This window comes from Papio anubis, chromosome 18 (genome assembly GCF_008728515.1).
Source record: "Papio anubis isolate 15944 chromosome 18, Panubis1.0, whole genome shotgun sequence".
NCBI classification, from domain to species: domain Eukaryota; kingdom Metazoa; phylum Chordata; class Mammalia; order Primates; family Cercopithecidae; genus Papio; species Papio anubis.
Window position 1 is genome coordinate 32,600,184 of NC_044993.1, and position 19,636 is coordinate 32,619,819.

The 19,636-nt window shown below is 43.3% G+C and overlaps 2 protein-coding genes across 13 annotated transcripts in view; one reads left to right on the forward strand and one right to left on the reverse strand.

Moving 5' to 3' along the window:
• The window catches only part of RSPRY1 (ring finger and SPRY domain containing 1), a 49,476-nt gene extending 45,516 nt beyond the window's left edge, over positions 1–3,960 (reverse strand). The window contains exon 1 of one of the 4 annotated variants that reach the window (XM_021932003.2): positions 3,858–3,960. The gene's annotated coding sequence lies outside the window, so the exon portion shown is untranslated. Of the gene's footprint in view, positions 1–3,227 lie in introns of all 4 variants that reach the window. The other 3 variants (XM_021932002.2, XM_021932000.2, XM_031658206.1) reach the window with 3 other exon arrangements.
• A 195-nt stretch (positions 3,961–4,155) lies between these two features.
• Positions 4,156–19,636, forward strand: part of PSME3IP1 (proteasome activator subunit 3 interacting protein 1) — a 34,424-nt gene continuing 18,943 nt past the window's right edge. Inside the window, exons 1-5 of one of the 9 annotated variants that reach the window (XM_021932010.2) lie at positions 4,156–4,250; positions 11,390–11,451; positions 16,463–16,604; positions 17,449–17,547; positions 17,947–18,068. In XM_021932010.2, the coding sequence (XP_021787702.1) occupies positions 16,478–16,604; positions 17,449–17,547; positions 17,947–18,068 (348 nt within the window). In that variant the 5' untranslated portion in view covers positions 4,156–4,250; positions 11,390–11,451; positions 16,463–16,477. The other 8 variants (XM_021932009.2, XM_021932011.2, XM_017953393.3 and 5 more) reach the window with 8 other exon arrangements.

The window sequence follows — 19,636 nt, forward strand, 5'->3', positions numbered from 1 at the left end:
ACCAGGGGAAAAAAACTACCCAAATTCAATGATAACTGCCTTGAAAATGCCAAAAGCTTGAAGAGAAGCTATATCCATAGTTTATTATCCCCAAATAATTCTTTTGAAATTGATTGCTTGTTCCCCTGTGTTTCCCATTTGTGGTGACTATTGACTTTCCACTTATTTTGCAATCCTGAGACTATCACACCCTACTTTACAAGTATCCTACTCAAAAATACAGAACATTTCCTATTTACTTATTTGAGACAGGGTGTTGCTCTGTCACCCAGGGTGGAGTGTAGTGGCTCAGTGCAGCTTCAACCTCGCAGGCTCAAGAGATCCTGCCACCTCAGCCTCCCAAGTAGCTGGGACTATCTGTATGTGCTAACACGCTGGGTCAATTTTTGTATTTTTTTTTGTAGAGATGGGGTTTTGCCATGTTGCCCAGGCTGGTCTTGAACTCCTGGGCTCAAGTGATCCTCCCACCTTGGCCTCCCAAAGTGTTGGGATTATAGATGTGAGCCACCATGCCCAGCCATAACTTCCAATCTTAAGTAGTGTAACAGTGATTACTATCCTCAAGAATTCCTAACATTTTCTCCAAACTATAAAGAGTGTGAAAGAAAGCTGGATTTAAAAAGATGCAAAGCGGCCGGGCGCGGTGGCTCAAGCCTGTAATCCCAGCACTTTGGGAGGCCGAGACGGGTGGATCACGAGGTCAGGAGATCGAGACCATCCTGGCTAACACGGTGAAACCCCGTCTCTACTAAGAAATACAAAAAACTAGCCGGGCGAGGTGGCGGGCGCCTGTAGCCCCAGCTACTCGGGAGGCTGAGGCCGGAGAATGGCGTGAACCCGGGAGGCGGAGCTTGCAGTGAGCTGAGATCCGGCCACTGCACTCTAGCCTGGGCTACAGAGCCAGACTCCGTCTCAAAAAAAAAAAAAAAAGATGCAAAGCGATTTCCCACTTCATTATAACAAATTACTTCATTGTTAAGGAAAGTATATACAATTCTCGATAGACTAAATTAAGCTCATGAGGCTAGGCATGGTGGCTCATACCTGTAATCCTAGCACCTTGGGATACCAAGGTAGGTGGATGGCTTGAGCCCAGGAGTTTGAGACCAGCCTGGGCAACATGGTGTAACCGTGTCTAAAAAAAGTGCAAAAATTAGTCAGGTGTGGTGGCTCACACCTGTAGTCCCAGCTACTTGGGAGGCTGGGGTGGCAGGATCACCTGAGCCTGGGAGGTAGAGGCTGCTGTGAGCCACGATTGCACCACTGCACTCCAGCCTGAGAGACAGTATGAGACCCTGTCTCAAAAAAAAAAAAAAATAAAAGGAAAAAACAGAAAAAAAGAAATACAGAACAACTGTTTGTTAAACTCTTGCTAAAACATACTTTTTTTTTTTTTTTGCCTCCAGGCCCCATAGAGCTACATAACTCAGATTTGCTGTTTTTACCTGATTCACTATAGATTAACACACTATTATACAAAATGCTGTTTTTATTTCCCTTCGATACTTGCTAAATGAAAAGTTATTTTGCTGAAAAAAGCAGAAACCCACATAGAGTATGCTAGAATACCTCCTATAATCAATAACTTAAAAATAATCATTGAGGGCTGGGCACGGTGGCTCATGCCTCTAAATCCCAGCACTTTGGGAGGCCAAGATGGGCAGCTCACTTTGAGCTCAGGAGTTCAAGACAAGCCTGACCAACACCGTGAAACTCCCTCTCTACTAAAAATACAAAAATTAGCCGGGCACAGTGGTGCTTGCCCATAATTCCAGTTACTTGGGAGGCTGAGGCAGGAGAATTGCTTGAACCCTGGAGGCGGAGGTTGCGGTGAGCCGAGATCACGCCATTGCACTCCAGCCTGGGCAACAAGAGTGAAACTCAGTCTCAAAAAACAAAAAAACAAAAAACAAAACAAAAAAAAAACAACTAAATCCCACATAAATTGCCCAATATTTGAAAAACCATCTTTAACAAGTACCACGAACCAAACACTAGTAAAATGTCACACAGGGGCACAAGTCTCTTATAATCTCATAGAGGGATCTACAAAGCAAGATACCATCCCAGGAAATGCAAACCCTACATAAGGGGAAAAATAAAGAGAACTACTGTGCAAGAGAAATTTAAAAGCAACTTCCAACATGCCTCATAATCTATAGTCTGGGGCTACCACAACAACGCATAGTATTCGTGGAGGAAAAAAGGCAGTCTTTACAAATCACAACTGAGGGAGAAAGCATGATATTCACTAGCTGTAGACATCCAAAAGCCATGCCTCTCTCTCTCTATATATATATATGCAAAAGGGGGAAGAGGTTTATAATGTTGAGATCAAATTACTTAGAGGAAAATTTCAGCTGTCAGGGGGAAAAAAATCCTGAAGGAAAAGATATTACAGTGGTAACTACTGCCAGCACCATAAGAAGTTCAAAGTAAGTAAAAATTCTGAGAGCAAAAGCTGGAAATACCACCATCCCCATCTAAGCAGGGTTTGAAACCATGGGTTTAGATCATAATATGACCTAAGCTGTGAACCTTGAAGCTTGCAGTACAATATGGCTCCCAAGACTCCGCAGGTGGCAGACAACTACTGTATTAATCTCACCCCTTACCTCTACATACTGCTTTACAATTTATAAAGTCCCTTCACTTTTATTCCTCAACAGCAACCCGTTTGGTGGTAGAATCACAGTAACTTCCGTTCACGCAGCTTGTAGTTTCTACTTTCACACACTGCGCTGGTTATTTTATAGAAGAGACTTAAGGAGGTTAAGTCACTCCACTAAGCACAAACAGATGGTAGGTGAAGGGCCTGGAAAACTGCGGGATTCTACTCAGTCAATAATAGACACTTCTAACCCTTCAAAGTTCAAAGTGCAACACTCCAAGGGGAGCAACCTCACTGAGAGAACGGTACAAGACAGGACCTCGAAGTCTCAGCTGACTGTCTCGGTCTCGGTCGGTTTCCCTCCCCAAAGACGGGGAAAGTGAGGCAGCAGGCAGAGACAAATGCCTAATTTGGACTCACGCAGGGGGTGTTGGTGGGATGGACTCTCCCCACCCTACTCGGGCACTAAGCCCGGAAGCAGTTGGATCCTGTGTCTAGGACACCTGGTCGATGAATTCCCGTTTCCCTTTCACTATTCCCCACTCTGGCTTTCTTATGGATGGAGGTGTCTTGTTCCCATCACCGCCCAAAAATCCCCTCTCCCCAAGGTCCTTACCCAATTTTCAGCTCCGGCCTCCGTAGTACGAGAATCCGCTAGTTCTGGCTCCTACCTTCCAGCCCCATTCTGTCTTTCTATCCCAAGGCGTTTCTAAATCTCCCAGGGGAGGTCCGCCTCCCACCCGTGCCACCTAGACCGCAAACTCCACAAAAGGAACCCTCCCAAAGCGTCTCCTCATCTACCCTTTCTATCCCGGGCACCCCTGAGTAGATAGGACCCCCTCAGTACCAGGAGCCACCCCAGGAGATAGATAGCTGCCTCTCACCTGGGCCCTGTTAGCCTCAGCCTCCTCAGAAGGGCGACCCCCAAGAACCTCTTCTGGTGAGGACCCCCGAAAGAGGGAACACCCTCTTCTAGGAACCTCTTCGGATTCCTCAAGCGCGGGCCTCGGTGGAAAACCTCTCGGCTGTTTCTCGGCTTCTGAGCAACGCCACCTCTCTCCCGGGCCCTTTCCCAGAGCCTGCCCCGGCTCCAGTCCGGTCCGCCCGCCCCAGGCTCGAGAGGCTGTTTCCCTCCCTCACAGTCGCCTCCAACCCTCACACTCCCTCCCGCTCCGCGTGCCCAGGGGGCTTCTCAGAGCAGCGCGGTCGGGCTGCAGCACTGACTTTCTCTAGCTCCCGGGCCCACCGGAGCAAGGGGGCGGCGGCGCGACTCCTTTGTGACAGGTCCGAGAGAACGATAAAGATGGACGCGAGGCCACGGCGCTGCCATTACGCGCACAGCCCTCCCCCGCTTCGTACCGCCCCGGCCCTCCCTCAGTCCCCTAGGAAACGCCCCTTCCTCGGTGGCAATCCCTCTCCTTGACAGCCAATCACCTTTCAAAAATCGTGTCACGTGATCAGAAGAACCGGCCCGCCCCCCAAGCGTAAACTGGCCAATCCTCATCCTGAGACGTGAACAGCCCAATCAAGTCTCTCCGGCTAGTTTTCAGGGTACCGGATTTCCATCGGGCTCCCGGGGAGGAAGAGCTCCGCGGATTGGGTTACGTCGCCGGAAGTGGGGCGGGACTCTATTGTGGCGGTGAGGAACAGGAAGCCCTGAAGGGTCAAAAGGAATACAAAAGCAAAGGCTATTTTTTTTTTCTTCTTTCATTCGTTCCTTCCTGTTTCTTTCTTTCTTCCTCTCATTTTTGTTTTTCTTTTTTAAGAGCGAGCGGCTCTGCGGTGGCGGTTTGGGGTAGGCGCCGCCGAGGTGAGGGCGTCTCGCCTCCCGCGCGCCGGTAGGTGAGTGCGGCCTCGGTACTGGCCTGGCGGCGACACCTGGGTTCCAGCTTCTTTACCGAAGAGAAGGGGAGCTGTAGCTGCTGTTAGGGATAGGGCCAGGCCTGTTCTCAGTCCGCCCACCCGCCCCTTGCCCGGAGTAGCCGAAGCCTGGGGCTTGCAGGCCCAGCCTGAGGGTTGCTGAGGGTGCCCGCGGGAAGGCATCTGGGTGGCGGGGGAGGACCCTTTCAGGCGGGCCCAACACTGCCGGGCGTTTAGTGGGTTTTCCCCACTTTTCTGCTAGATAGGGCCACCCAGGCTTCAAGTGAGTAGCAGGCTGCGTTCCAGAGGTCTTGGAACAGGCCCAGGTTACTCCGATGTGCGGCGTCTGGTTGGAAATGGTTGCATCCCAGAATGGAAGTGCAGGATGGGAGGCACATTTATTGTGTGCCATGTACTAGTTGCTGTGCCAAGCGCATTTTCTATTACGGAAAACAAGCCAGCTGGCCCGTTTTGCAGAAAACTTAAGGAACAAAGACGGAGAGTTGAAGCGTCATGCTTGAGAGTTGGTGGTCCTTGTGATAGTCCACACAGAGGAAAAGGGGAGACCTGTTTGTTCGTAGTCGTGCTTCTTAAACGTTAGTGGAAAACAACATCTCCTGGGGCCCTTTTAAAATGCAGACTCTCAGACCCCCGCACCCTCAGGTAGTCTGGTTAGTTCAGGAGTGGGACCCAAGAAGCCACATGCGAGCCTGGTGGTCGGAATTCCCGATGACCTCTTGCCTACCACTTGTGAGATAAGATTTGTCGATTCTTCAATTATTTGGTATATTCATGTGTCCACAGGGACACCACAAAATAGAAGGCACCCTTCTGAAATCTTTGAAGGGAATCAGTGGGTAGACTCCTTTTTGATACAAAATATTGAGCCGACAGCAGCTTTTACAGTCTTTAGTTAGATAACCTGCGAACAATTTGTAAGGGTCTGAAAGTATAGGCTGCCCGATTATCTTTCTCAACTGAAGTCTTCATGTCCTTACTCTGTGGGGAAGTGCTTCATAATATAAGAAAGGGATAATTTTGTCAAAACCATTTAGTTGATTATCAGTCTTCACTTTCATCTTCCAAGAATCGTGATGCTTGGTTAGAGTCAAGCTGCTGTTTTAGCTATTGAAAACCACGTATGTGGTAAATCAAGTAACAAGTGCAATGTAAGTACAGGGTCATAGTGTAATTATGCCTTCACGGCAGCTAAATTAAGCATTTTCAACGTGTTCACTATTAGTAACCTTTTGAACATACTTTGTCTTCATTCTTAAATATTATGTTTCATTCTTCACTATAGAATGTTGATTGTTTTGTCTAAAATGAAGTATGGGCAAGTTTTAAAAAAGATTTGTCTTTGGTTTTCTGTATTTCCACCATGCTGTATGGAACTATGGGTTTGTTTTTGTTCAGTTTGTTTGGTATTTATTAGACTTCTTGAATCTGTGGATTAGTGTCTTTCATTAGTTCCGTAAAAATTCTCAGCCATTTTATATGCATATACTGCTTCTTCCCATTGTCTCTCTTTTTTGTTGATTTAACTAAACCTTTTCATTCTTTTCTCTATATCTTTTACTCTGTTCTTTCATAGTACATTCTGGATAATTTCTTTATTCTCAAGTTATTTCCATTGTTATTAAACTCGGCCACTGAAATCTTAAATCATATATTGCATTTTTTAGTTTCTGAAGTTCTGTTTGGTTTGTGACACTGTTTTACAGTTTCTTATTTCTTATTATTAATTTTGAGGCTTAATTTTATTTATTTAAACATGGAAAGTATAGTTGTTTTTGTAATCTCTATGTTTAATTCCACTGTCTGAATTCCCTTTGGGAGAGTCTGTTTCTGTTGTCTATTATTCCTGCTGTTTTACTTCCCAGTTCATCTTTGAAGCTGTAGTTCTTTTGGATACCAAATTAAGATGGAGAGGGAGGTAGTTGTCAGACTCCACTTCCTGGATGGGCTCCTGGCTTGAACTTGTTTCTGTTATCTCATAAAGGCACTGAAACTTTAGCTTTTAGGTCACAGAAATCCTCAGGATGAAATCTATTTTGAATATTGGGCTTAATTTCTGGTTTTCACCTTCTAGATTGTGTCCAAATTCTTTACTATCTTGTTAGCTTTTCTATTTAAGAATTAATATTTTTGGCCGGGCGCGGTGGCTCACACTTGTAATTCCAGCACTCTGGGAGGCCGAGGTGGGCAGATCACTTGAAGTCAGGAGTTTGAGACCAGCCTGGCCAACATGGTGAAACCCTGTCTCTACTAAAAAACACAAAAATTAGCCAGGCATGGTGGCGGGCGCCTGCAATCCCAGTTACTCAGGAGGCTGAGGCAGGAGAATCGCTTGAACCTGGGAGGTGGAGGTTGCAATGAGCCGAGATCGTGCCACTGCACTCCAGCCTGTGTGACAGAACAAGACCCTATCTCAAAAAAAAAAAATTTTTTTTAACAAATTTCAGGCATATTTAGTGCAGAGGTGGATAATTGATCTCAAATACCTAGCCCACTATTTCAAGAAATGAAAATCCCCCTGTATTCTGATTTTTGGAATGTGAAATTTGTGTGATTTCTAGCATCCTTAAGTTAAAGATGGTTATTCTTCATATACCTAAAATTTCCACCACTTTCACTGTGCGTCGTCACAGCCACTGTGAAAATTAAGCTTCCCCAATGCTCATCCTAGTCTTCCTTTCTTTACTCTTTAGTGCCTCTTAATGGCCTGTAACCTAGTTTTACTTTTCCTTAAATTGCTGTGTACCAACCTTACTTCTTTTACTGAATGAGTGTAAGTCCCTCAGTTGCCTGTTTAGTACATAGCATTGTATCTTGCACGTAATAGGTTCTCTGTAAATATTTGCTTCAAAACATTTTTTTTCTTTTGAGATGGAGTCTTGCTCGCATCACGCAGGCTGGAGTGCAGTGGTGCGATCTTGGCTCACTACAACCTCCGCCTCCCAGGTTCAAGCGATTCTGGGATTACAGGCATGTGCTACCACGCCCAGCTAATTTTTGTAGTTTTAGTAGAGATGGGGTTTCGCCATGTTGGTCAGGTTGGTCTGGAACTCCTGACCTCAGGTGATCCATCTGCCTCAGCCTCCCGAAATGCTAGGGTTACAGGCATGAGCCACTGCGCCAAAAAAAAAAAAAAAAAAAAAAAAAAATTATTTGGCCTTGTCTGGTTATTGTAATGCAAAGCCCCCCCTCCCCCGGTTTTTTTTTTTTGTTTGTTTGTTTTTTAAAGGGAAATGGGTATCTCGTTATGTTGCCCAGGCTGGCTTTGAACTCCTAGGCTCAAGCAGTCCTCCAGTCTCAGCCTCCTGAGTAACTGGGACTGCGATTATTTGTTTTATTTTGTTTTTAATTTGGTCTTGAAGTGGAGTTACGTAGGGTGGGGGGAGGGAGGATGGAATATGACTTGAGGTGTGGGTTAGGTTCTGAAGCGAGCCTAGATGACAAAATAGCTTACAAGCAAAGCTACCCTTGAAATTTCAGGGAAGCAGCATGTTAATTGTAGTACCAGTGTTGCACAATTCTGACATGGCCAGTGTGATATTATAAAATACATATTTGGCCTTCGTCCCTGTCTCCTGTGGCATACAACTCCTATAATCCTTGGAATCTCCAAAATGATTGGTGTCTTTTTATATGCTAAGGAGCTGACTGGTGGCTGGCAGCCCCTAAGTAGCTTTAGGATGGGGGCTGGTCACTTGAAAGACACTTGAAAGACCCAGGGAAGATTAGAGAGTTAGGACTTTCAGCCCCTCCCCAGTGTCCAACCTCTGGGGAAAGGAGAGGGCAGAGGAGCTGATGATTGTGTTGATCACCAGTGGTCACTGTTTAATTAATCATGTCTAAGTAATGAAGCTTCCATAAAACCCCAAAAGACTGGGTTTGGGGAGCTTCTGAATAGGTGGACGTGGGAGGTTCCTGGATGATGGTGCCCCAGAGAGTGCATGGAAGCTCTGTGCCTTTCCCACATGCCTCGCCCTATGCATCGCTTCATCTGTATCCTTTGTAATATCCTTTTATAATAAACCGGTATATGTAAGTAAAGTGTTCCTCTAAGTTCCTCTGAGTTCTGTGAACTGGTCTAGCAAATTCATAGAACCTAAGGAGCAGGTCATGGGAACCCCGATTAATAGCCAGTTGGTCCGAACCACAGGGAAAACAACCTGGTATCTATAAATGGAGGCTAGTCTTGTGGGACTCAGCCCTCAGCCTGTGGGATCTGATGCAGTCTTCATCCAGGTAGGTAGTGTCAGAGTTGAACTGAATTAGAGGACACCCAGCCGGTTGGTGTCTGCTGCAGAATTGGTGGATTGCTTGGTGTGTGGGGACATATCCCTCACAGAATTATACTGTGTTGATTGTTGAGTGAGAGAATAGGAAAAACACTTTGGTTTGGGTTTTTTTTCTCTAGATCCTCAGGCAAGTTTTATTTTGGCTTTGGAAAAAACTGCTGTTTTTCTTCCTGTGAGCCCCAGATGAAGTTGTTGGTTTGTATTTAAGAGTCACAATATGTAAAAAATGCAATGAATACAATCATGCATAGTGAGGGAAGTGTTCATATTCGGAGAGGCGCATGTGAATGAGGATCAGCTAAGGGAACTGACATTTAAATTAGTTGTCTTCTAGTGCATATAGATGAATTCAAGATAAACGCGCATTTGAGTCTCTGCTCTTGCGCTATGGAAAGATAAATCAATAATTTTTTTAACTTTTTTTTTTTTTCCCCCCAGGCAGGGTCTTGTGCTGTTGCCCAGTCTGGAGTGCAGTGGCCCTCATAGCTCACTGTAGCCTAGAACTCCTCGGCTGAAGCCATCTTCCCACTTCAGCCTCCTAAGTAGTGCACCATCACACCTGGCTAATTTTTAAATTTTTTTTGTAGAGACAGAGTCTCACTGTGTTGCCCAGGCTGGTCCTAAACTCCTGGCCTCAAGTGATGCTCCCACCTTGGCCTCCCACAGCTTTGGGACTACAGGCATGAGCCACTGTGCCCAGTCTGTTTGTTTGTTTGTTTATTTTTAATAGAGATGGGGTCTCGCCATGTTACCCAGGCATGTCTTGAACTCCTGGACTCAAACAGTCCTGCCTTGGCCTCCCAAAGTGCTCAGATTGCAGGTGTGAGCTACCGCACCAGGCCTTAATTTCTTTTTGTTTTTTTTCTTTTTCTGAGACGGAGTCTCACTCTGTTGCCCAGGCTGGAGTACAGTGGCGTGAAATCTCAGCTCACTGCAACCTTCGCCTCCTGGGTTCAAGTGATTCTCCTGCCTCAGCCTCCCAGGTAGCTGGGATTACAGGTGCATGTCACCACACCTGGCTAATTTTGTATTTTTAGTAGAGATGGGGTTTCACCATGTTGGCCAGACTGGTCTTGAACTCCTGAACTCAAGTGATCAACCTGCCTCGGCCTCCCAAAGTGCTAGGATTACAGGTGTGAGCCACTGCGCCTGGCCGAATTTCTTATTATATGTGTTCTATAGATGCCTGAGAGATTATTGCAAAGCCGAATTTTTTATTGTATGTGTTTCATAGATGCCTGAAAGGTTATTGTAAATTGCCCCTTATAATAAACATTTAAAATATGGATTAAATTGCTTTTTCTGTGGTTTAGTTTTTAGATTCTTTTAGTCTCCTTTGCTACTGGAGTATGTTAAATAAGCTTCAGTGTTAGAAGATTGACTTTACTTTGCCTAGTAATAAATACTAACAGCAGGCTCTCTGTTAGCAGTTACCATCCTCTAAATAAATTTTATGATATAGGAAAAGTCAGCTAAATTTTTAAAAATCTAAATTATTGTATCTTGGTAGAAGTGCCTTCTGTCCAGAAAGCAGTCTTTATTTGGAATATAGCTGAGTTAGCCAGATGGCAAATTCCTCTTAGTTGCTGTCCTGCATTTTGAAGTACAATGTGACTTGAACATCAGAGTAAAAAATGTTGGAAAGCAATAATCTGTATTTACTGACAGAAGGAAATGAATTGACCTATTGCTTTTGCTACTCAGAGTGAAGCCTTAAAACAACAGAACACAGAAACCTGATTCTGGTGTGTTTTTACATGTACAGTCTGTCTAATTTTAGAATTAGAAGGATATGGTGGCCAATGATGTAAACACTTAAGTAGTTTGCCATCACATAATTCAATTCCATAGGAAACCAGATCTCATTACCTGTGTCATGGCACTAACTTAATGGAGTCATTTTTCAAGTTAGGAATAGCAATTATTTGGGGAGCAGCAATGTAAGTTTTGTATTTTAAAATGTGTAGTGTGCTGTGTAAGAACTGAGCCCATTTTGTCCCACCACCCTGGAAATTAGATACCACGGTCTCCAATGTAAACCCAGTAGTTCAGTGTTTAACAGTTACTTTGGCTTGAAATATAAGAACTTTGTTTTCTTGACTGTCAGGCAGATTTGAAAACCACGTTCTTTATTTGTGCCAGTTTGAACTCTAAGTTTGGTGGACAAAGTGAATTTTGAAATGATTTTAGTTTTCTATGAATTCCCTATTTGAAGAACTTGAATAAATCCTTTAAAAAATAATGTAATGTTTAGTTTGATAATTAAACTTGAGTCACTTTGAAAAAACATGTGAGTAAAGGAAAGCTGACAGCATTTGTTTACTCTTTCTAAAGTGGAACACAGTAAGGACAAAATAAGCATTCCTAATGTAAGTCCTCTGCATTCCTACAGGGATCTTCACAGTTAGAGCCCATATTCCCGATATCCCTGGGCTGTTTGTCTTTTGTTTTGTTTTTAATTACTCTAGCAAACAAAAGGGGAAAAGAAGAGACTTGTGAAAATTTACCTAGACAATAGGAATTAGAAGTCACTACAATCTAGTTTTCTAGCTTCTCTGTCTACTTCCAGCAGGTCAGTAAGTTACAGGTACTTATCACCTCTTTCTTGCAGAATAAACAGCCATTGGACTCTTCAAAGAAATACGCTGTCTGCATCAAGTACTGCTTTTGCAGGTTAAGTGACCATTTTTAATCAGTTGAAATTAAAGGAAAGTAGCAGCTATTTTTGAAAGATGATATCAATGATATGATATAGTAAAATGATTTAAGTTTTGGTCCTTTGTTTCTCACTGCATAAATTGTATGGTGTTTGAATAGAATTCCTATGATACTGACACTTCAGCAAATGCTTGCTTGATGGCTACCAATCTCTATAGCTTGCACTTGACAGTACCTAGGAATGTTCATGTGAGTTCATTCCTCCCTGCTCAGATTCTTCAGCTCCTCATGGTTGGTTTATTTAGTAAGTATTTGAATACCTAATATATGCCAGATACTGTGCTAATAATAATAACCACTGTGGAGACGAAGAGCTGTTGAAACAGTCATAGATAATAAAACACAATGAATAAGGGCCGTAGTAGAGTTATGAATGATCATAGCAGGAACACAAAGGAAGGAAATACATATTAACTACTCTAGGAGGTCTTTTCATAAAGGAGATGGTCTTCAGTGAGATTCTGGGTGGGTGGAGCAGCAGTTTGCATGGGGTGAAAAGAAAGCAAGGGTATTCCTGGCAGAGGGAACAGCCTGAGCAAAGCCATGAAGAGAATGAGGACCTACAGAAGAAAATGCTAATTTGAAAAAAGATGTATAAAGCAGTCTATGTTTTAGTCTACTCCTTTTAAACTTACAGAAATTTATTACTATTGTGGCCATCTAACTTGGCTTACTTTCTTTATTTGGGGATCAAGGGAATGCCAGAATTATGATATTAGTTTTATTATTAATTAATTAATTTATTTGTTGAGACAGGGTCTCACTCTGTTGCCCAGGCTAGAGCGCAGTGGTGCAATCATGGCTCACTGCAGCCTCAGCCTCCTGGAGTAAATGATCCTCCCACCTCAGCCTCTGAGTAGCTGGGACTACAGGCACACACCACCATGCCTGGCTAGTTTTGAAAATTTTTTTGTAGAGATGGGGGGGTCTCGCTTTATTGTCCAGGCTGGTCCTCCTGCCTTGGCCTCCCAAAGTGCTGGGATTATAGGCATGAGCCACCATGCCCAACCTGAATTAAGAAATTAGTTTTAAAGAGCAGACTTTTATAAGTGTGCATTAGTTTTGACAGTGTGACTTTGCTTTCGGGAGACGAACCCACTGAGAGCTGATGAGAAATACATTTCTTGTCCCCTTTTTGCCCCTGCAGCACTTGTCTTTAATTTTTTTTTTTTTAAATGTATGCATTTGCTTTATTTCTTATTTTCATTAACCAACTGATTTCTGGTTTTGTCCCTGTGTATAAAAGATTGTAGGCCGGGTGCAGTGGCTCATACGTATAACCTCAGCACTTTGGCAGGCTGAGGTGGGCAGATCATATCGCTTGAGTCCAGGAGTTTGAGACCAGCCTGGGCAACATGGTGAAACCCTGTTTCTGCAAAAAAAAAAAAAAAATTAGGTGTAGTGGTGCATACCTGTAGTCCCAGCTATTCGGGAGGCTGAGGCATGAGAACTGCTTGAACCCAGGAGGCTCTCTGATTTCTTATTTAGATGGAAATGTAAAAATCTAGGGTTTTTTTTTTTTTTTTTTTTGGCATATTGGAAGATTTTTTAATTTTCTGTTTTAAAAATATAGGCCAGGCACAGTGGCTCATGCCTGTAATCCCAACACTTTGGGAGGCCAAGGCCAGTGGATCACCTGAGGTCAGGAGTTCAAGACCAGCCTGGCCAACATAATGAAACCCCATCTTTACTAAAAATACAAAAATTAGCCAGGCATGGTGGCACACACCTGTAATCCCAGCTACTCAGGAGGCTGAAGCAGGAGAATCACTTGAATCTGGGAGGCGGAGGTTGCAATGAGCCAAGATCATGCCACTGCACTCCGCCTGGGCGGCAGAGCGAGACTCTGTCCTAAAAAAAAAAAAAAAAATTATATATATATAACAAGAATGAAGAGAGACATTTACTGGGGCACCAATGGCATTGCCATATCCTAGTATTTATTTCCCAGGTTTAAATCATATCTAATCTGATAAATTCATTTCCCAGAGACATGATTATTTTTCTCCATCTTATAAGATTAAAGTAACTAGGAATGTTTGGCTCAGAAAAACAACAAATTAGGAAGAACATGGGAATTGTCTTCAAACAACTGAAATATGGTCATGTTAGAAAAGATTCGATTCTTTTTGTATAGTCCCAGTGGATTGAACCTATGTGTTGAATTTATAGTAAAACAGATTTCACTTCAGTTTAAGGAAGAACTATCCTAACAGTCAAATCTGCTTAGAGAGGGAGTTGGCTGCCTAGGAAGGGAGTGCAGTGGTCCCTCTTGAAGTTTTAATATATGAGTTGGATGACCTTCTCCTGGGTGTGTATGGTAAATTCAGATGTCGAGTGATTATCGTGTTAGGTAGGCTATAAGGACCTATCCTACTCTGAATTATTTAGGAAAAATGGGTGATGGAAAGAAACCAAGTGATTAATACAGGATGAGAAAGGAGACTTAATGGTTAATAGGGGATGAGAAAGGGGGAAACTGAGGGTTGTCCAGAATGTCTCTCCCAATCATTAGAGCCCTAGAAAGTTCACGTTTTCTCTGCCAGAGACGTTTAAGAAATTGTTGGCTCTGGTTTCATAAGAGGTTGTTCTGTAGAACTCGAGGAATTTTTGGCATTTTCACAGAGACTGAACAGTTCTGCTTCAGTAATGAGCCTCTGGCTGGAGTCGTTGAGTGCTGCTAAATCAGAAGTGTCCAGGTTGTGGGCTTTAGGTGGGAGCAACAGCGTCTGTCAGTTGATTTCATTTCTTTCTAGTAATTTTCACAATTCTTTCTTATTATTGTTACATTAAACTAAACCTCAGCAACAGGCTGAGACTATTCTCTTGTTCTGAACGTTTGGGTTTGTTTTTTCAGCTTCCATTTCTAGCTTTACTAAATAAAAATGTTGCATGAGTATTCTTAACACTGGAATTTGAAGTAGGAAGAAAGCTGAAGTCGACATGTCTTTGTTTTCAACCAAGATTTAGTGTTTTCTGGGGAGGAGTATGGTAAAGTTGGTAAGAGTATGAATTTTTGATGTTAGGCCTGACTTTGGTTCTTGGCTCTACCATTCACCACATGTATCACCTTAGACAAATAATCTAACTCCTCTGGACCTCAACTTCATCTATAAACGTAATATTTCTCATAGGATCAATGACCATGTTAATTAGATAATATCCATAAAAAGAATACAGTACATGGTAAGAGCTCATTAGCGGTTAGCTGCCTTATTTTTGTGGTAGCGTGGAAACTTACTGTTTTTGTTGTTAGTGGTCATCTTGGAATGGACATTGGATTGAATATGTGCCTCCTTGTTAGCGCATAGTGCTGTGAATAACACATAACATGTCTGGGTAGGGGTTGATTCTACAGTTACTCAAAAGGAAAGAAACCAATAAAAACAGAGATTTAGTTTAAAAGGAGTAATACGGCCAGCTGCAGTGGCTCACACCTATAATCCCAGCACTTTGGGAGGCCTAGGCAGGTGGATCACGAGGTAAGGAGTTCGAGACAAGCCTGGCTGACATAGTGAAACCCCATCTCTACTAAAAATACAAAAATTAGCTGGGCATGTTGGCACACGCCTATAGTCCCAGCTACTCAGCAGGCAGAGACAGGAGAATTGCTTGAACCCGGGAGGTGGAGGTTGCAGTGAGTCGAGATCGCACCACTGGACTCCAGCTTGGGCGACAGAACAAGACTTCATCTCAAAAAAAAAAAAAAAAAAAAAGAAGAAGTAATAAGTAATAAAGTAATACACACTCTGCTATCTTTATTTCCTTCTCCCCTCTGAAGAAAAGCTCAGGTAGAAATAACAGATTAGGTAATCTTCTGTGTCAAAATATGCATAAAATGGTTGAGGTGATTGTGAGAGTGAGAAAAGAGAAGGATTGAAGTTCAAATCTTAAATGGCACAGACAAGGGGTTTACAAGGCAGAAGGTCAGGAGAGAGATAAATGAAGAGTCAGATTAATATTCAGGAAAGTACATGGAACTGAAGTTGGAGTTGGGAGATCTGTTCTTCCAGTCTCACTTTCCCCATTCATGGTTTATTCACGTTCCCTGCTGTACAGACTGGACTTGATCACTAAATCTTCAGTAGCTGAGATTCTCCATCTTAATCTACTTGGAGGCAAGAGCAGGTGAATCAAGATAGTGTAATGTCCCAGAAACAGGAATTTCAAGAAGAAACAATGTCAGATGTTACAGAAATAAAGGAGGATAAAGCTGGGAAAAGGATGGGATGCTCAGGAGGCCAATTTATCTAGATTAGAAGGACAGAGAAGTACCTGCAATGTGAGATTTACTATGGAACACCAGGTAATAAGAATTATTCCAGGTCCTCTTGCCAACTGTGTAGATAACATCGATGTTAATAAAAATTCCCTGATATGTTTGGAAAAGTGTATTCATGTGCTTTCATCAATGGCCTATAAATTAAACTTTTTGAGAGTTTTTTTTTTTTTTTTTTTTTTTTTGAGACAGAGTCTTGCCCTGTCGCTCAGGCTTGGGTGCCTCCCAGGTTTAAGTGATTCTCCTGCCTCAGCCTCCTGAGTAGCTGGGATTACAGGTACGTGTAATCCCAGCACTTTGGGAGGCCGAGGCAGGAGTTCAGGAGTTTGGAACCAGCCTGGCCAACATGATGAAACTCCATCTCTACCAAAAATACAAAAATTAGCCAGGCGTGGTAGCAGGTGCCTGACTAATTTTTGTATTTTTAGTAGAGATGGGGTTTCACCATGTCAGTCAGGCTGGTCTTGAACTCCTGACCTCGTGATCTGCCTGCCTTGGCCTCCCAAAGTGCCAGGATTACAAGCATTTGCCACCGCGCCCGGCTGAGAATTTTTTCAATTCAAAGTTGGAAGATAATTTTTAGTTTGTTGCTGGGTGAGACAGAGCTAAATCTCCTTGTTTCTCTTTAGAATTTTAATTGCAGTTCTCACTTGAAATGATATTTTTGTTTTTGTTTTTGTTTTGTAGATTGGTTGTTTCATTATGGATGGAGGGGATGATGGTAACCTTGTTATCAAAAAGAGGTTTGTGTCTGAGGCAGAACTAGATGAACGGCGCAAAAGGAGGCAAGAAGAATGGGAGAAAGTTCGAAAACCTGAAGATCCAGAAGGTATACTGTGACATTCAGTATAATGGTCTTTAATCCACGCAGTAGCCCTGCAGAGTAGGTATTAATTGTCCTCACTTTGTTTTATTTATTTACTTTTTTGAGACGGAGTCTCACTCTATTGCCCAGGCTGGAGTGCAGTGGTGCGATCTTGGCTCACTGCAACCTCCGCCTCCCGGGCTCAAGAGATTCTCCTGCTTCAGCCTTCCGAGTAATTGGGATTACAGGCACCTGCTACCATGCCTGGCTAATTTTTGTATTTTTGGTAGAGATGGAGTTTCATCATGTTGGCCAGGCTGGTTCCAAACTCCTGAACTCCTGCCTCGGCCTCCCAAAGTGCTGGGATTACAGGCGTGAGCCACCATGCTGGCCAATTGTCCTTACTTTAGAGTTGAGGAACTGAGACTCAGAGGGGCGAAGTCACCTGTGTAAGGTCCTGCACAGCTGGGAGTAGAGCCAGGATACTCACATCCTATTCCTTTTCTGCCTACCACACTGCCTTCCAAGAGATTCTGCTCCTCTCCTCCATCTATACAGGTGGATCCATGGTCTGAACAACTGAGAACACAGCTGCTGTGGAGGGTTAGGGCTGGCCCCTCAATCAGTTAACTGTTTCAGGCCATGGGCGCTATTGACATTGATAGTTGGCTTTGAGAACTGCTGGCCCCTCTCTGAGGTCCGAAGGGAAACTGGACTTTGTACTATTTTTGTGTTGTCCACACCCTCAGATCATGCAGAGATTTGACTTTGTCTTTAAAAGCTTTTGTGATTCCAAAATAATATGAAAACAATCTGAAGTATGTATCTCCTCCCCCTCCACCTCTCTCCCATCTCCTTTTCCTTTCAGAATGTCCAGAGGAGGTTTATGACCCTCGCTCTCTGTATGAAAGACTACAGGAACAGAAGGACAGGAAGCAGCAGGAGTATGAGGAACAGTTCAAATTCAGTAAGCTTCCGAAAACACAGAGTTCAAGGGACTCTGTGGGGTATTTTTGACGCACTTTTGCCTCGTGCAGCACTTTTCCTAACTAGCCATGGAATTGTCTTGATTTTCAAGTCTCCAGATGCTCATTTGGTGGAAAAGAGACAGCCTTCAGCCTTCTAAACCACATTGAATATTTTTGTTTAGAGCTCAAAACACCCATTTTAATTCTATGGTAATATTTAGTAATGGGAAAAATGCCTTGTTTTTTTATGCGCTGTTATCTATTCAAACGCGATGGTATTTACCAGTTCTTTTTTTTTAATCCCCTGAAGAATCTGCTGTTTATTAAAAAAGGGGAAAGGAAAAATCTTATTTTTCCCTTTAGCCTGCTAAGTGTTCCCTGTTTAATTATTTCCTCAGAAAACATGGTAAGAGGCTTAGATGAAGATGAGACCAACTTCCTTGATGAGGTTTCTCGACAGCAGGAACTAATAGAAAAACAACGAAGAGAAGAAGAACTGAAAGAACTGAAGGAATACAGAATATCCTTTGTACCTGGAGGAAAACCTGTAAGGTGTCCATTTTCTCATCAGTATCTACAGATGTCATCTCCTCATCAACAGAAGGGGGGTTTTCTACCTGGTGATCTCTCAAGTCATTTTCAACACTGATTTTCCCGTGATTCTGAAAAGCTGGCAACGGGTTGTGGAGTTTGTGTTGTGTGCAAGGGTGTTGTCAAAAGTCCACATCCTTCTTAGGGTTAACTCAAGGCATCAATCCTAATAGTACTGGGATTAGACTCTCAGACAGGTGGGCAGGGTAGCCAGCTTCATCCAGGGGAGAAATTGGCCTCTGAGTTTTAAAAGAACATGTTTAGCAACTTTCCTGTATTCTTAGTGAGATGTTCTCTACTGGTTATAGCATGCCCTCTCTCCATAGAAGGGCTGAGAAATCTGCAAAGATGACTTTGCTGTGGCTCATTGTTGCCTTTTGGTCATCCACTTAAATGTCTTAATAGACATCCCAAATGTAACTTAGCTGAATCAAAATTCTCAATATTGTGCCACATAACCCCCACTCTCATCACACTGCCCTTCCCCAAAGTCTCTTCTTTTTCTGGTCCTCCCAGTCCCAGTAACTGGTAGTCCTATGCCTCCAGGTGCCTGGGCCAAGAACTGCTTCCAAAATATACTCCAAATCTCTTGAATTCTAGGTATCTACTGCTACTGTAGTACTAGTAGACTTTCTTCTGGACTCCTATGACCATCTAATTGGTTTGTTTCTGCTCTCATCCTCAATAATCTATTCCTTAGACAAGAAAGGGAACTTTAAAAACCATATATGGCATCATGTCACTTTTCTATTTGAAATACTCTAGTGGCTTCCCCTTATATTTAGACTAAAGTCTTATTCTGTATCAGGCCATTGAAGGCTCTACGTTATTTAGGCCAACCCACCTCCTTGTTGCATCTTGAAGCCACTCTTTCTCATGTTGACTGTACTGCAGCCTGCTGCCCTTCTTTATGTTCTCTCTCACCATGCTTTCTGAGTCCATCTCAAGGCCTCAGACTTGCTGTTTCCTCAGCCCAAAATGTTCTGCCCTCAGATTTTGCAAGACGCATTTCACAGCTTAGCCCTCTGCTCAGCTCTCCCTTTTAGAGACCTTCCCTAAGCACCCCACCTAAAATTGCTATCGGTAATATCAATTTTTTTTTTTGAGAAGGAATTTCTCTCTTGTTGCCCAGGCTGGAGTGCAGTGGCACGATCTTGGCTCACTGCAACCTCTGCCTCCCGGGTTCGAGTGATTCTCCTGTCTCAGCCTCCCAAGTAGCTGGGATTACAGGTGCATGCCACTACGCCCAACTAATTTTTATATTTTTAGTAGAGACGAGGTTTCATCATATTGGTCAGGCTGGTCTCGAACTCCTTACCTCAGGTGATCCGCCCACTCCAGCATCCCAAAGTACTGGGATTACAGGCGTGAGCCACTGCACTTGGCCAGTAATATCATTTTTTATAGATTTGTCACTATCTGAAAGTTGTCTTTATTTATTTGCCTACTGGTTTGTCTATCTCTTTCCTGCTAGAATGTGAAATAAATGAGCTCCAT